Raw genomic sequence first — 18,246 nt, 5'->3', positions numbered from 1 at the left:
ATGCATGTAATATTAAATTAATAATTTTATTATCTTATTATGATAGGAATATAATAGGTCCCAAACTCAAATAATACGAGAATAAGTAAATGAGTTTCTCTTCGGGTGAGCAAGTACCGCAAGTTTTGAATAACAAAATGATTTCTTGGATCTTCATTGACGATTATAGGCTGCTTAAATAAGCAAAACCTCATACAACATAAACCGAAATAATAGGACTAACCACAAGGCGCAAACACACGTAAACAATACATGAAAAACAGAACACAACTGCATGAAATAAAAGGAATGTAAATCACGCAATAATAACTACTGAAGATCCATTTGCAACTGAAGACCGACTCATTCGCATAGACTCATTTGTACGTAGCTCTCTATTGGGCGACGACCTAGTCCTGCCCTCCACTTTCCACATGCTTTAATGGTTTCATCAATTGCCCTCTACGTTGCATGCATGCTGCATGCAACGATCTTTTATGTACAGGCTTATCCCAAATATATGGGATTCGGCTTATGGCCCCTCCCAAATTGCTGTGGCTTATCAGAATAAGATGAGACAAGTGATTGTACACAATAGTGCAAATGAACATCTTAGCAAGCTTAACTTTAAAACCTAGCGTTTCTTCAAATTCTTATCTACAAGCAATCTACCAGACATTTCTTACAAACTAAAATGCAAAATTGCTTCATAGTGGTGAGGGGCTTCGATTTTCAGGTGTGGAGTTGGTGTTAGATGGAGGCGAAGGAACGGGATAGCATATCTAGCGATTGGTGGTGAGGGGCTTTGATTTCAAGTGAAGAGCTTGTGGTTGATAAAGGCGACATAAACAGGAAAGCAAATCTTGGTACTCCTTTTGGTTTGTCGTTGTTGATGGAGACAACGGAAACTTAGAGATGAAAACGGAAGAAAAAAGGGAGAGTAGATGTTTTCTGGAGAGAGGATTGAAGAAGACAAAAAGAAAGGAGATGGGAGCGCAGACGTTTTAAGGAGAGAGGGTTGAAAAAGATGACAACAACATTTTCAGGAGGGAGAGAGGCTTGAAGAAGATGAGAGAGAGAGTATGTGTGTGTTTTATCATCGCATACTATGTAATTAAAATTTTTACATGCATAAGAAAAAATTTTAATTGATACCACGTCCTATAATAGAATGAAAATAACAAGTACCTATATTTCAAAACTATCTAATAATTAATTTTGCTCTCCATCCATTTCCTCCTATTTTCTCTCCCAACTCATCTCCAGTAAATCCTTTTGGCTCACACACACGTCCATGATCACTCTCTTTAAACTACTATTATAGATGTATATACAAGCACCGTACTGTATCACTATTTTAGACTGCCATTGTAAGCTTCAGACTATACTAATCGAAGTTTGGCTCACCATCGTGGACCGTGAATGACTCTTTCTCTCCCTGTTATGTAATTTTTTATATTAACAACTATGTTTAGTATTGTTCATAGAAAATATAGTAATATTATATACAGTCGTAAAATATGCAAATGCTCTACAATGCTTTGAAAGAGTGTGGGATTTACCATTAGAAAATTAATTAATTTTTTCGTATGAGTTATGTATTTATTCATTTTTTTCAAAATGATTACACTGCACTTGTATACTTATGACTATAACTTCTATTTCTCTAAAAAATAAAAGGACCCAAAAAATGAAAATGTAAAACAAGAAAGAGAAAATCAAGATTCAAGATTGCAAATATTTTTTAATAAAATTTTGAATTTATTGTACACGAGCCTATAACCCTCAAAAAGATTTTGGAGGAGGTGGATTCATAGTATCACATAAAATCAGATTTTTTTTTAACAGATTTTTGTAGAATGGTTACTTCCTAATTTTGTTCCCATGAATTCAGAGAAGAATCATCTAGATTAGAATCTGTTTGGATTCATAATATCACATAAAATCAATTTTTTTTTTTTTTATTTGCTTGATTTTTGTTGCCCCTTTTTGGGTGCCATATCAAGTTCAAATGGGCTATTTTTTCTCCCAGGTTTTGTTGTTTTTTTTTTTAATGCAAATAAACGGTATCATTTAAAAGAATTTTACTACGTACAAGTAAAGTCACGTATTAATTAGTGTATTAATATTGATTTTTTCATATTTAAAATTTAAATTAATACTACTTTTAACAAAATATATTTTTTAACTAATTACATTAAATTAATACACATATTAATACGTAATTATATTTGTAACAAAATTTTTTCAAAGCATTGGCATAAGATAAGGAAACAAACATAAAATAAGTTTGTTTTCAGTTTTCATTTCAAAGCGTTCGCTCTACTTTTTATTTATGTTGCCTCTTTCCTTATCTTACGTGTCTAGCCTCCAATAAACATATGACCAAAATTGTCGGTCCTAATGGCACATAAGCAACAGATAACTCTGTTTTTATATATAATAATAGATATGACGTGGAAATACCACGCCAATATAAGTAATTATCTCCATATAATTCTCCATATTATCGAATTAGTAAAATTATTGGTATAGACGGCCCAATGGTTACATGGCACGATAAGAAGTGCAAAGATGACAGATTTAACTATTTTTACAATTTTTACGTTACTGTTTCATAATTATTTTTTTAATTAAAATTATAATCTATGTCTCATATCATCATTTCCTTAACAAAACTAAGCAATTAAGGATATATATTATGTATATATATATTTATATAATAATTAAAAATAATTTTAAATTCAACTCAAGATTTCCATTTATTTTTTCACGTAATTAAAGCAAATTCCCCATAAATTATATTTCTGTTCTGATCCAGTCTCCAAGTCTCCATGCAAAAGAAAACCAAGTAGGCTAGTACTCTATCAATGGAGGGAGTCTTACTAGGTCGTATATAATCGAGAATATAATTAATTAGGGTTTGATCCACACGAATCTATCTTCTCAGAGCTCATGCCCCTCCATTCCCTGCTCTCTGATTAAGTGGAACACTGGACGGCCTTCTAAACATGCCGGGAGTTCCTACTAGAAGATCCGAAAGGTAATCAAGCAGATCATAAGATCAACACCATTTTTTATTGGTTGTTTATGTAAAAAAAAAAATCAATGTATTTTTTTTTTCTTTTTTAAAAACGAATCCGTTGTTAGAGTACATGTTATTGACGTTAATTAATTCCGCTAAAATCTGTGCTGTTGACATATATATGGGTTTCTCAGTTGAATCCGATGATCACTAACCATATTTTTTGTACGGTAAAAACGTTGATATATATATATATATATATATGAGTTTTCCGGTTGCCGGAGAGCGTGCAGTAAAGATATGGTCAAATCAATTGCTATGCTGATTCTTACTGCTATCTCGTTCGTGCAATACTTAGTTCCCAAATCGCTCGGGAGATTTTTATGTTCTTGTGAAAGAACCAATCAAAATTCTTCACAGTTGTTGCACATAGGGTTATAATCTTCTATAGTCATGCAAGTTTCTTTGGATCAACTTGAGCTTAATTTCAATACCAGGAAGACTAAAGTATAATGAGAAAATGTGCAAGTGAAAGTACACTCTTTCTTATAATTCACTGAAGAAAAGAAATTATGCTCGAATGTTTGTTTATTGATTCAGCCTTTTTTTTTCCCAGTATAATGGCTTTTTGTTTCTGCATTTTTTCTTTCCTACTTTTAATGTTCCAAGCAACTCGATATGGTCAGAATACAAAGTCGCACCAATGGTGGTGAAGTTGCTGCAAGAAGATTTACTATTCTCACAGAACAGATCAGTATCGTCAACAACAATATAGAGGTTGTAACAAGACCCTGGTCTGATCTGCCTGCAGAACTCCTGTCATTGATTGCTGATCAATTACGACTAATTGAGCTTCTGAGTTTTCGTGGCACCTGCAAAGATTGGAAAGCTGCTGCTTCCACAGCATCGGCTAAGATTGAAGTCTCACCCCATCATAAACCCTGGCTTCTACTCTATGGGGAAAATTCACAATGCCATTTATACGATGAATCCAGAAAAGGGTACACAATGAGCATACCCAGACTGGATGGAGCAAACTGCATTGCATCAAACCAGGGATGGCTGCTCATGTTTGTAGAGGGCTCAATGTTCTTTTACTGCCCCTTCTCTGATGCAAAGATAGAAATTCCCAGGTTTCCCCATTCCATACTTTCCACCAGCCATGCTGCGGCATTTTCCTCTTCTCCAACTACTCCCGAATGCATTATTGCTGTGATGCATCGTGACACTGAGTCTGTATTGGAGCTAAATGTGCTTTGCCGTGGAGCTAATACCTGGATTAAGCACAGACTCATCAGCCCCCAACCTACCCTTGGCGTATTAGGAAGTGCCACTTATAGAGATGGAACTTTCCACTTTTGGGACAAAATAGATGGACTAGTTACCTTCTCTGTCAAGGATGAGAGTTTTGCGCTGTACACTGTTGTTTTCAAGGATAAGTGTCCTAAAAACACAACTGTTTTTCCATATCTTGTTCAGAAGTCTCGTTTTGAGGGAAATGACATAAGGAAAAAAGTGGGGTTGGGGAAAGAGGTTTCAGTGTCTGTTTGCGGAACAACAGTAAAGCATGATTATGGAGTTGAAAGGATTATTTTTAGTGAGGACATTGATGCTGCTGAAGAATCAGAAAGCCGTCACCTCAAAGGTGTATGGATTCAACCAAGATTCTTCAACATCTCTCCAAATCAGAGCTGGTCAGTTTGAGGCCTTTTTTCATTGCTATTCTATTTATTGACTCTGTAGTTACATAAAAATTAAGTTTAAATTAGTTATTAAGTTGGCAAACTTCAAAACTAGATAGTCTACATATCTAGTTTAAGGAAATAGTGAATAAAAATTAATATTGAATTGCAGAAAATCAGAACAGAAAAAGTTTTCTCCTTGTTTCTCTAGCAAAGATTTGTTGTAAGAGTTTGCAGCAACCTTGCTGATTCCCACATTAGTTTCCTCTGGACAATATTCATCATCCAACTATTTACTTAGGGAAACCCTGAGCCACTCTGACTCCTGAAATAGAGGCAGTAAGTGTTATTCACCTTATCTTTGAGCCTGAACTGTGCATGCATGCACATTGAAAGGGTTAACAATCATTCAAAAGAAAGACTCTGAAAATCTCATGGTTAGTTGAGTTTTACACTCCTTCCAATTAATATGCACCGTTTTATCACCTGTGAACAATTACCAGACATATTCTACATATGTTGGCTCTTGAAATAATGTCAAAGAATTTTCAGCACAAGGTAAAACATAACTTTTTCTTAAGAGGAATATACTCCGATTTTTATTAATTTTCCCTTATGGTGGAGGAAACACCTTACAAAAAAGGAGTTTGAGGTTATAGACATACCAAAACCGAACTCTAGGAAAAAACCTAAGTATTGCTCTGCTAGTTACAAAACGAAAAGTATACTGTTAACTAGATAGGTAACTGTAAAAGAAATGAAAAGTCTATCGATGCCTGGGATTCGGAATGCCATATTTGTCCAATGATAAAAGGCCAGCCAGGTGCTTGGGCAAGTGCAAAACTGAGGGGAAGAAATTATCGTGCCAAGCGGCACCGAGGTTTGCTGAGCCATCAGCTAGTGAGATTTCCTCTCTATAAGTGTGACTAATGTCAAAAGGTAGATTAGAACCAATGTCCAGAACATCATTCCATAGCTCAAAGTACATCCAAGTAGATTGAGAAGAGTTTCTAAACCAACTGACAAAAAGGAGGGAGTCCGTTTCAACCAATAGATCTGAATATTCAACTGATAGGAAAGGAGTAGACCATATATTTGAGGGCTGAGAGGGTTGGGCATAAATGTTAGTACCCTGGTCCAAAAAACATGAAAAATCAGCTATAAGAGAGCAGGTGGAGGTTCTGAATTCCACCACAACTGTTGTACAACACAACTTAAATTTTAAAAGTTCTAAAAAACTGCATCGTAAAGAACAATATATGTACAAACAAATAAAAAAGATAACACTTTGATACCATACTAGAATTAAGCTAGTAGGTGGAGAGGTCATACTAATACATAAACCTGTCAAAAACCTGTCCTAATCGACGTGAGATTTTCTAACAGCAAAGAAAGAAAACGATATTGAGAATTAATTATGAATTTAAAGACGGAAATGGGGTATGAAGAAGCTGGCAACGTTATACCTCCGTGGCCTTTGACGGGGACCAACCAATGCTCCGGAAGTCTTGAACTTGAGCATCTTGGGCATCTGTGTCTCCTTCTCCTCCTCCTTGTGCATTGCTTTGTGCGTTTGGAAGAGACTCGGGTTTTATAACAGTCAGTGAATTTTTGTGGGTCTCAATTGGCTGAAATGAAACCGGGGAAGAGAGATCGGGAGTGCCATTTGTGAGTGATACACGAGCATTAAGGCCATTTCCATACTCAGAATAATAGGAGTGAAATAATTTCAGGAAATTTGTAATAATGAAATAATAATAAATAGTAGTAAAATAATTTAAAAATATTTAAAAATAATTATATTTTCAAACGTAGCCTAAAGCTTGAAATGGGTCTAGACGCTGAAGCAGGGCCAACTCAATAGATTTTAAAGCTAAAATGAGGCATTTCTTGTGTCAGATTAATTAGTTTATATTTAAACTATATTTTCATTTAAATTTTCTAATATCTCTTTTTCAATTGATAATATGGCTAGTCAATTTAATTTTTCTTACGACATTGTTGATCTTAGATAAGATTTTATCAATTTAATTTTAAAAATATTTTTATGCAGAAGCAACATTAATAGGTCGTCAATAAAATTCTATAGAAAATTTTTACTCATTATCCTTACACATCACATACCACATAATTTTTTATTCCTCTTGTTAAATGTGTGGTGTATAGATGATAAGTAGAATAATTCAATTAGTTTAGGAAGAATAAAACTAATTTTTTTTAAATTTAAAAAATAAAAATAAGTGTGGTGTGTGAGGATAATAAGTAGCAAAACCCAATTCTAGAAGCGATCAGGCCCGTTTGGTTCTTGAATTGCACTCAACTTAGCTGAGTTCAGATCACTTTTAAACCTCTTATACCGTCCAAACAACCCAAGTGAATTGCCTTCGTACGTGAATTCGGTGAGTTTTGTTCTTGTATATGGACAAACAAAAGCTGATAATGCAGCTTTATTTTTTTTTTTCTATTAACTCTCTCTCTGCCGTCAACTTTATCACTCTCTTTGCCAACAAGCTATCATCTCTCTTTCTCTCTCTCTCTAACAAGCCATCAACTCTCTCTCTCTCATGTTTCTTTCTCCTGCAGGTTGGTGCGATGGGAGACAAGCACTGCCAGTGAATAGTCATGGGTCCCACCAACTTTACAAATTCTCATAAATATATCTAAATTCATCATAACATTCAAATACACTTTAAACTTATCTTAGATTGACCCTACATAACTCACTCCACCATCTCAATTCACTAGTATTTATAAAGAACTTAATTCAGCTTAGCTCAACTCAATATCCAAACACAGCCTAAAAATTTAATATATCAATCGAAGTGTTTTCTTCTATTGGTAATTTTTTTTAAAACTTTTAATTCTAAAAATAAATCTAAACCATCAATATAATATTTCATAAAGCTGTCAAGACTAAGACAATTTTTGTGCGATTTCAATTTCTTGAAATAAAAAAAATAAAAATTATTTTCATATATTTGAAATTGTTCAAACCTATTTTGAATTGAAGAAATTTATTGATATACTATAAATAAGATATAATTAATTGTAAATTATTTTTCAGTATATTGTGTTGTTTATTTATTGACATTTTCATTAAACTGTCTTTTTTTTTTTAATGAATTATTCGTTTTCTCTAAATACAGGTTCTATTTCCATACTAATTGTAATATTTTTCGATGAAATCATAGTAGATTTAAATCTATTTTCTCTATAATCTTGAAAAAAAAAAAAGAAATAATAACTTTTAACTGATCAATGGTGTGACGCCCCCAACTCCCACATACGAACACGTGGAAATCGAAGCGTCGGAATGATGACAACACGGGTCACCATCCTATCGCCAAGTGCCAAGTGTGTGTCTACATGCAACAAGTGTACAATAAAAACACGCAGCAGATAATAAAAGTCTTATAATTAAGTACCAGAATTTTTTGTTTAATACAAACCCGTTTAAACCACACATAATAAACTATTACAAGTCTCAAATATTGTTTCAAAACCAAAATACAAGGTATAAAAACTAGTAGAGATATTTTTTGACATAAACAACTCCAAATCAAAATTCTAGCGGAGTCGCCTTCTCGGGCTCAACCTCTTCCTCCTCCTCAACATCTGCATCAAAATCTACGGTACCAAAAATAGTGCCGCAGGTAAGTAATAATCAAAACGCCACAAGATAAAAAATATATTAAACTCCACAATTTACATGAAAGAATGTCAATTGCACATATCTTATAAATCTACATTTTTGCACGCACGCCAAAAGTCTCATTTGGCCCCAAAAACAATTTCCTTTCCAACTCACGCCAAAATTCTCATTTGGCACAAAACCAATTTCAAATCAATATCCTAATATCCGAATGCACCATGACCTCCCCTAGGGGTCATTCGCACACCCTGGCTCCTGTTGTCACACCACGGGTAAGGATCATGCGTGTGACTTCGTAACGAGCGATGTCCAGTTCCGTGCCCTGCGCGTACATAGCCAAGCATCCTCTACCCCCCTCCAGCAGGGGGGCCACGGAGTCGGTACGAGAGCGTTACCATCCCGCCCGCTCCCGTTGTCGCCCAGCAACAACTCAGGGGACGTCACTCAATATGTTACGTTCTGGAGTGACTAGAGGAGCTCTACCGAGATAATACCCCATCTCGGCTTGGGGTCGTGATACACACACACCCAAAAATCCATTTACACTGATAAAATCAATTTTTCTCAATTTAACACATGCACATGTATGCACCATGCAATGCACACCTCAAGAACAATTTATCCAACAAATCACAATATCAACAACAACCAAACAACTCCGTCCTCCAATCCATCCGACCCCCGACTCCTTAGACTCAGTCCGGAATAACCAACTAGTCAATGAATTTATTGTAAAAGTAATAATATATTTAAATCTAAAATAGAGTTTGAAAAAATACTTACAGCGCTATATAATAATTTTTGAAGGATCAAGAGGCTGCAAACGGCGAAGAAAAAGTAACGTAACAGTGTAAAATACATTGTGGCCATGGGTTGTAAAATACCCACTTTTGAATGGTGACAAATCAAGACTTGAAATTGATAGGGAATGGCCTAGAGGTGTTTATGAAACTAGTTGAACTGAGAATGGGCCGTGGGTGGCGGAGGAAATGGCGGTGGAAGCGAAAAATGGCAAAAATGAAGATGAGCTCGTGGGGGCTGCTCCGGCAACGGATCGGAGCTGGAAATTGGTGGTTTAGGATGGCAAGAGGTAGGTGATGATGTGGTGAAGAGGTGGTGGCCGGAGGTGAAACGACGGCGGCGAAATGGCTCAAAAACCGTGCGGAAAGGTGAGGCTCACGGTGGCTAACGACGACATGGGAGGGGCTAAGATTTGGTGGGGAGGTGCGCCGGCCAGAGGGGAGTCAACCGGTGGGGGCAGTGTAGGTCACGGCGGCGATATGGGCAGACGAAAGAAACGGACGGAAATGGAGGAGAGAGAGAGTGTGTTGCGCACGGGAGGAAACTGGGAGAGAAAAGGAAAGAAAAAAGAAAGAAAAAGAAAAGAAAAAGAAAAGAGGAAAAAGAAAAAGAGAAGAAGAAAAGATGGGGAAAAGAAATGAGGTCCAATCCTCACGTCTGGAGTCCAGAAACTAATCCAACGAAAACAATTTTAAAAGTTATGAAACGACTAAAATAATTTAAATACCACATCAACCTAAAATATAATAAATAACTAGTAAAAACTAGCAACATAATTTTAAATCCAAAAACAAACTAAAATAAATTACACAGCAATTTACACTCAAAACGATAATTAATATTAAAAAAGTTCTACAAAAAAAATATCACAAATAAATAAATCCAATTAAAATATGATAATTTAAAATAAAAGAACTAATATTTTAATTAAATTAAAATACTCATTCATTGAAAATACACGTAAAAACGGGATATCACAAATGGCAATATTTATATGCATATCTTTGGATTGTAGACTTTTATTTACAGTATTGATTATAAATAATATATCATACGCCAAAGATAGTTCTATACTTCATCAAGGGGTAGCTTGTCAGTACCAGGTGTTGATCAATCATCCAAAGGAGAAGGGCTTTGAGGACCAGTTTGACATCCCATTTAATAGAGAGTGAGTCATCCCTCCAATTCCTATTGGAAGGGTTGTTTCCCACCCGGACCATGTTGGTTGGGCTTGGTTCGGACAGTGAGGCCCATCTCAATTTAGGCGTTACCCGCCAATGAACTTGGAGTCGCCCAAAGGGTCGTGCCCTTTAGTTATATTAGATAAAGAGAGGGCACAACAAGGGAAACTAGGCTAAGGGGAACAGATGGGAAGCCTCGACTTTGACATCCCCTGTGACACCTAGCATTAAAGAACCTGGGCTAACAAATGAACGGAAGACCCAAACAACCCTTCGTTCTTTGACAAATGGGACTAGAAATGACTGTGCTACTCACCCACATCCGGGACGTACCTTAGAAGCCACGCCACATGAAAGGCATCATCTCAAAAGCCATGGTGCATTGAAAACCTAACTTTAGAACACCATGTTGCATTAAATTCCTAGACAAAATAGTTGCGGGCAAGATGGCCAAACCTTGACATCGAGTACAGAATGTCCCCCTTGAAAGCTCATATAAAAGCTACTTCTCTGATACAAGGAAGGCACTTTGAACTCTCTTTATTCTGAAAAATCTAAGGCTTGAAACATGCGAGACAAACTTAAGCATCGAAGTTTCCTTGGACCCCTCGAGCCCACTTTTGTCTTCGTGTTTGCAGGTGAAGATTGTGATCTAAGTTGATGGAACTTTGTCCGGAATACGAAACACAACGTTAACAATGGCACTGTCTTTGGGATCTATTCTATAGACGTTATGTGTCCTTTGTATGTCAGCGACGATGGAAGAATTGGAGGGCTAGAAGTGTTATAAGAAGACATGGAAGCATGCCTTGCATAAATGGAACAACAAATGAGGACGCTGACCGCAAAAGTGGAGACACTTTAGAAGGAGAATGAAGCCTTACGAGTAGACACTACCAAGCTATCTGAAGACACTAAGCCCAGTCACAATAGACATGGTGAGTCACGAGGCCCAAAAGGGATAGATGTCGATGGTAAGGATAGGAAGAAGATATAACATGAGCTGCGAGACCTTATGGGCAAGTATGAGGAGATGGCCAAAAAGGTTGGAGCCTCATCCTTAGTAAACCAAATGCTTGCTAGCACGAATTTGCCTTATAGTGCAGAAGTGATGGCTATGCCACTACCACCAAAATTCAGAGTTCCCCAGATAGATTTGTGTGACGAATCCAGGGATCCACTAGAACATCTGGATACTTTTAAGGCCCATATGACTCTCTACGAATTCCCCGGGGAGATTGCTTGCAGGGCATTCCCCTTGACCCTGAAAGACACAGTGCGGGCTTGGTTTGCATCCCTGGCATCGAACTCAACCTGTAGTTTTGAGGACTTGGCTCGCCTCTTCATCACCCAGTTCAATGGCAGAAGAAAGAGAAGATGTCTGGTGGCTTACCTTCTGACTGTCAAGCAGCAAGAGGACGAGAGCCTAAAAGCGTATTTGACTAGATTCAACAAAGAGCATATGTCCACCTATAACCAAGATGAGAAGATTACCCTCGTCGCTCTCCCGAGTGGTATATGGCATTAAAACTTGTTTATGGTGAAACTGGTGAGAAGACTCCCACCACGCTATGGGAATTTATGGACCAGGTGGATGGGTTCATAAACACTGAAGACACGCTCTGAGTGTTGACAGCACCAAGAAAGACAGAATTGAAATGGGCAGCTAGGAAGGCCAAAACATCAACCTAATCCAAAGTTGAGGATACTACAACAAAGGGTAAGGTGACATACGCCCCCTAAAGGGGTTCGGGGCCTAGCTTGATTGGGCTACACTGACAATGCAAAAGGATGACAGGCCTGCCACTCGGGAAGTTGACCATCAAGATAGCAGATGTTGCTATTGCACCTACCACCGTTTAGCAACTCACAATACTGTTGACTGAAAGTCCCAAGAGGGAGAAAGTGGGAGGAAGTTGTACCCAACCCCTTGACACCATGACAACTGGTGGGAAGAGAAAGAGTGCAACAGTGGGAAGTTTTATAGGTGGAGGAGGAGCGAGCGAGAGCCCGAGAAGGGGGGCAGAGTGAGAGCCCCCATGAAACCGCACTCGATTGCCACCCCGCGAAGGCGCCCTCTTGGGAGAGATCCAAACTATAGCTGGGGGATTCGCTGGGTGCAACTCCACCTCCTCCAGTAGAAAGGCGCATGCCAGAAGGATGCAATTCGAGGAAGCATATTTGGCCAAATATTGCCCAACTAAGCATAGAAAGAGTGAGGTTTGGCTAATCATCAGCTTCGAAGCTGATGAGGAATAAGTATGATGCCCTTGTGGTGACTATGCAGGTGGCTAACTTCACCACCCAAAGAATCCTCATTGACAACGGTAGTTTTATCGACATCCTATTTTGAAATGCCTTCACCTGAATGAGGATTGATCCTACTCGCCTATGGCTAGCACCCATGCTGTTGAAGGGATTTACAGGAGATATGGTTTAGCTGGTGGGAATCATCACTCTTTTGGTCCTAGCCCGAAAGGCCCCCCACACCGCCTTCGCGATGACCAACTTTATAGTCGTGAATGCCCCCTCATATAAAAAGCCAAAATGGGGCGACCTACACTCAACATTCTAAAGGCGGTGGTGTCAACTTATCACTTAAAGATGAAGTTCTCGACTCTTGTAGGAGTAGGCGATATTCACTGTTAGCAAGTTCTGGCCCGAAAATGTTATATACAAGAACTAAAGTTGCCAAAGGGCTGGATCTGCATGATAGAACCCCAGATTGATGGTTGTGCCCCACCTCCTCCCCTCAAGTTCATCACAAGAGAATAAGAAATCAGAGGCGAATAAACTTTCTGACAAGTGGAGCCAAACGAACCACTCGAGTTGGCCCCTTTGATCTGAGTCGCCTTGAGGCCACATTCAGGATCGGCAGTAGAATGACACCTGAAATTCAGCGGGCTATGATGCAACTCCTCATGGAACATTGGGATGTCTTTGCCTGGAGCCATGAAGATATGCCCAGGATTGTCCCTGACGTCATCCAACACCACTTGTCTGTGAACCTTAAGGCCAAGAAGGTCTGATAGAAAAGGCAGAGTTTTAGTGTCAAGAAGTGCACTGCTATCACAGAAGAAGTCGATCGCCTTCTAGTGGCAGGGTTCATATGAGAAACACACTACCCGGATTGGCTATTCAATGTTGTGCTGTTGAAAAAGGCCAATGGTAAGTAGATGATGTGTGTTGATTTCACAGATTTAAATAAAGCCTGCCTAAAGACAGTTTCTCTGTTCCCCAGATTGATCTAATAGTAGATTCCACTAGCCATCACATGCTTAGATTCATGGATCCTTACTCAGGATACAACTAGATCTGGATGAACTTTGACGATGAGAAGAAAATATCATTCATTACGAATAGAGGATTGTATTGCTACACGGCCATGCCTTTCAGTTTGAAAAATGCGGCAGTGACTTACTAGTAGTTAGTAAACCTCATGTTCAAGGAACAGATAGGGCAGAACATAGAGGTTTATGTGGATGACCTACTTATTAAGAGTAGGACCCCTAGCGAGGCCTTCGTGATACTAAGGTATTACCAGATGAAGCTTAACATGGCAAAGTGCTCATTCGGCATGGAATTTGGGAAGTTCTTGGGTTTCTTGGTCTTGGAGCTGGGGATAGAGGCCAACCCAAAAAAGGTGAAGGCCATACTCAACATGGCCCCACCTCGTAGCATCAATGATATACAAAGACTTGCCGACAGGGTGGCGGCTTTTAACCAATTTCTATCCATGTCAACAGTGTATGTTATTCTTCAAGGTACTGTGGAAGGCGTTGATTTGAAACGACGAGTGCGACCAAGCATTCGAGAACCTCAAGCAGTACCTTAACCATCCTCCACTTCTTAGGCAATCCGACCCAGGAGAAGTTTTGAGCTTGTATTTGTCAGTTTCCCCACATGCCATCTCTGCGACTTTAGTGCAAGACTTGAAGGGCTCCTAGAAGCCGGTGTACTACACCAGCCATGCTTTTTGGGGTGTAGAAGCAAGATACCCCTGCATGGACCAGCTTGCCTTCACCCTCATAATGACTGTCTGTAGACTTAGACCGTACTTCCAGGCACACCTAATATTAGTCTTGACTGAAGCCACTTTGAAGAAGGTGTTAAAACGACCAGACGTCTCAGGCTGGTTAATAAACTGGGCTATAGAGTTGAGTGACTTCGTTATCAAGTACGCCCTAAAAAATTAGTGAGAGGGCAAGTCCTGGTAGACTTCATTTTAGATTTCACCGGCTTATCGGAAGAAATCCGAGATACACCTCCTATGAAGCCTTGGCAAATCTTCATCAATGGAATATCCTGCTGGGCTGGAGGGGTAGTGGGGGTACATATCATTACCGATGCCTGTGACGATTATGACTGCACCATCAGACTGGCATTCAAAAGTACCAACAATGAAGCAGAATACGAGGCATTGCTAGCTTGCTTGGTAGTGACTAAGGCATTGGGTGCTAAGGAAATAGAAGTGAAGGCTGACTCTCAAGTAGTTGTCAACCAAGTCAAAAGATAGTTCACCACAAAAGCGAGAAGTTGAAAAAGTACTTAACGTCGGTGGAGGAAAAGCACAACCGATTCCAATACTTTCAAATCTAGCAAATAGCGAGGGTTGAGAACCAAAAGACTGACAAGCTGGCATGGGTTGCGTCTAACCAAGAAGACTTGCCCCTAACAGAATAAACAATAGTTAGGATTGTAGAAACACCTGCGATAGGGGCCAAGGTCTTGGAAGTCAGGTCAGGAGCTCCAGAATGGACTTTGGAGTCTGGACATAATCAAGTACCTCAATGCTAACAAGTTACTCGATGATAAGTGGGAGGCGAAGAAGATCAAGAATAGGGTAGTATGTTTCATCCTGGTTGATGAAGTCCTATACAAACGGGTTTATTCCATGCCCCTCCTAAGGTGCATATCGCTTGAGCAGACGCAATATTTCCTGGAATAAGTACACGAAGAAGTATGCAGTAACCAATCGGGAGGAAAAGCATTGGTGGGCAAGTAGTAAGGGTGGGATAGTACTGGCCACACACCCTTAGGGACCTAGAGGAGTTCATCCAAATAGATCAGAAGTGCTAGGAATTCTCCCTTGTACCCTACTATCCTCCAAGGAACAAACATCAATCATGTCGCAATGGCCCTTTGTGCAATGGGGTGTAGACCTGGTCGGGCCCTTCTCTCATTGCAAAGGAGGGGTGAAGTTCATAGTGATGGCCGTAGACTACTTTACCAAATGGGTCAAAGTTGAGGCCCTGATAATGATAATAGCGAATAACATCACATGGTTCCTATGGAAGACAGTCGTGTGTAGATTCGACATCCCTTATTTTATCATATTAGACATCTGAGGGCAGTTTGACTCAGATCATTACCATGAATAGTGTAGGGATTTGGGCATCAAATTTAAGTACTCCTCCCTAGGACACCCACAGTCCAATAGGCAAGTTGAGGCTACCAATAAGACGAGACTCAGGATCTTTAAAAAGCAGCTCAACGATAAGAAGGGAACTTGGGCAGAAGAACTTCCAGAAGTGTTGTGGGCCTACTAGACCACAGACAGGACCCCGATGGACAAAACTCTCTTCACCCTCACCTAGGACATGAGGTAGTAGCACCCGTTGAAGTAAGAATGCCCACCTACAAGATCCAACACTTCGATCAAGACTCTAGTAATGTGAGATTAGAGGAAGAGCTTGACTTGATGGAAGAAAGAAGGTTAGAGGCAGAGGTAAGGATAATGGTCAACAAAAGAAGGGCTGAATGCTGCTTCAGCTATTGAGCTCGATCAAGATCCTTCCAAGTTAGAGACCTTGCTAGGTAGGTAGGGATAACCACCCTGAATGAAGGAAATTTGGGGCCGAGAAGGGAGGGCCCTTATGTAGCCACAACTGACAACTGCCAGGGCTCGTATAGGCTCAAAGATTCATAAGGAAAATATCTACCACACTCGTGGAACGCTGAACACCTGTGGAAGTTCTTTTGTTGAAAGTGTAAGCTTTATTTTATTCCAATAATGTATAAGCAATAAATGAAATGATGATTGTCTCCCAGGAATATGTTTTGTCTCATCCAAGTTTAAAGGGTGAGTCTAGTCTTACGAACTGGTCGACCTATCCCAAGTTTACAAGTTTAAAGGGCGGGTCCAATCTTACAAACTACTCGAACCCTCTCATGCTTGTGAGGGTCAATGAGGTAAGTCTAGTATTATGAATTGTTAGACCACCTCCAAGTTTACAAGTTTAAAGGGCGGGTCCAATCTTACGAACCTCGACCCCTTTCATGCTTGTGATGGTCAACAAGACAAGTCCAGTCTTACAATCTGCTCAAATTCCTCGAGCCCCCTCATGCCGATGATGGTCAATGAGGTGAGTCCAGTCTTACAAACTGCTCGACCTCCCATAAGTTTACAAGTTTAAAGGGCGAGTCCAATTTAATGAACTGCTCGACCCCTCTCATGCCGATGAGGCTCAATGAGGCGAGTCCAGTCTAATGAACTACTCGACCTCCATCAAGTTTAGAAGTTTACAGGGCAAGTCCAGTTTTACGAATTACTTGACCCCCTTATGCTGACAAGGGTCAATTAGGCCAGTCCAGTCTTACAAACTACCTAGCCTCTTCTTGCAATTTGGAGAGATCAAACTTGACCGTGGCCTTCTGCCTACGAAGCTAGGCTATCCTCTTTTGGCATGTTGCAAGGCTAGGCTGGCCTCCCTGTCCCGCTTGGCATGTTGCAAGGCTAGGCTGACCATGGAGCGGAGTGCCTGGTTCTCTTCCACCAGATCTCCTTGACCGTCCACAATGAAAGCCCCCAGTTGCTTTGCCGCCTATCATGAAAACAATACAAAGTTAAAACCGAGAAGGTCAAGGGAAAAAGAAAGAAAGAAAATGGTGCGGTGAAACATACCCTGGAAAAGAGGTCCTTAAGGGCCTTGGCTATTTCATAGATGGACTTCTCACGAGCCCTCTTCAACCCCGACCAGTGACAAGAATCCAAGACCGACCCCCCTTTCTCCCCGAGTAGAGAGTATGATGATATCTCGGTGCTATCCTTTGTGTTGCCCTCAAATGCCTCAACGGCCCACCCTTTGTTACCATATCCGAGTTTTGGTATAGGCTCGTCGCCTTGGCCCCCAACCCCCTTAGGCACCAGCTCCACGGGGATGCGCTCCCCCCTTGAACTAATATGGGAACCTGCTCTAGCTCCTACCCCAAGTCCCCTTGAACAGGAGATTTATGCCCACCTACACCTGGTATCATAACCTCAGTCTCAAGTGGAATGGGCGAGATGTCAATAACCTCTACTAACTCAGGCACAATCGTTGTGACTTCCCTGGCCTTCATTGATGCCATTTCAGCCCAGGTCTCTAGTGGGGTAGGGGAGACTTCATTGGCCTCTGTAGAAACCATCCCAGCCCTAGGGCCGGGTGAGACAGTCAAATCCTATTGGCCCTAAGCCAGCACCGTCCCAGCTTCAACCTTCAACCTCCACTTCCCTTCAATCTTCCCTTCTAGTCGCCATGCCTTTAGGCTTGGGCTCGACCTCATGAACTATATCAACCTCTAGGGGGCTTTCGCTAAGATGACCTTATGCTCGGAATAGTACTCAAGGGGGAACTCGGGGATGGAGACCCTCCCCTCACCAAGGTCAGAGCCTTCCTATTCTTTGCCTACTGTCGCCTGCTTCTAGACAACTGGAACCTCGCTCCGTCCACCTTGACGACGTCCAGGGAGGACATTGTTTCGATGTTAACTTTGGGCAACGAGATGCAAACTATAGACTCTTTGGAGGCATGTTTCAAGAGAGCCCTACAAAAATGTAATGAGAGCATCTCCTTGGCCCACATAAGGGTCTTGACTACCCTCACATTGCCCAGCGAGATGGGAGAAGACGTAATTGGAGAAACCCGAGGGGGGATCAAAACTTGG

The 18,246-nt window shown here is 40.2% G+C and overlaps 2 protein-coding genes across 3 annotated transcripts; one reads left to right on the top strand and one right to left on the bottom strand.

Moving 5' to 3' along the window:
• Positions 1 to 2,794: 2,794 nt before the first annotated feature.
• LOC122318077 lies at positions 2,795 to 4,720 on the top strand. Of its 2 annotated transcripts, none has more exons than XM_043135209.1 (2): positions 2,795 to 3,022; positions 3,691 to 4,720. In XM_043135209.1, the coding sequence occupies exons 1-2, from the start codon at positions 2,991 to 2,993 to the stop codon at positions 4,706 to 4,708; spliced, it is 1,050 nt and encodes a 349-aa protein (XP_042991143.1). In that variant the 5' UTR covers positions 2,795 to 2,990; the 3' UTR covers positions 4,709 to 4,720. The 2 variants fall into 2 exon arrangements, with proteins under 2 accessions (XP_042991143.1, XP_042991145.1); XM_043135211.1 differs by having other exon boundaries at positions 3,674 to 4,720.
• A 305-nt stretch (positions 4,721 to 5,025) lies between these two features.
• LOC122274430 lies at positions 5,026 to 10,359 on the bottom strand. Its single transcript, XM_043083470.1, has 3 exons — positions 10,240 to 10,359; positions 6,153 to 6,389; positions 5,026 to 5,818 (listed from the first exon to the last, which is right to left on the bottom strand). Exons 1-3 carry the CDS (start codon positions 10,357 to 10,359, stop codon positions 5,453 to 5,455), a joined length of 723 nt encoding a protein of 240 aa, XP_042939404.1. The 3' UTR covers positions 5,026 to 5,452.
• Positions 10,360 to 18,246: the final 7,887 nt, after the last annotated feature.

The sequence above is a fragment of the Carya illinoinensis genome, chromosome 8 (genome assembly GCF_018687715.1).
Source record: "Carya illinoinensis cultivar Pawnee chromosome 8, C.illinoinensisPawnee_v1, whole genome shotgun sequence".
In the NCBI taxonomy this organism is placed as follows: domain Eukaryota; kingdom Viridiplantae; phylum Streptophyta; class Magnoliopsida; order Fagales; family Juglandaceae; genus Carya; species Carya illinoinensis.
The sequence above is the reverse complement of the archived record's forward strand: the minus strand, read 5'-3'. Positions and strand labels throughout refer to the sequence as shown.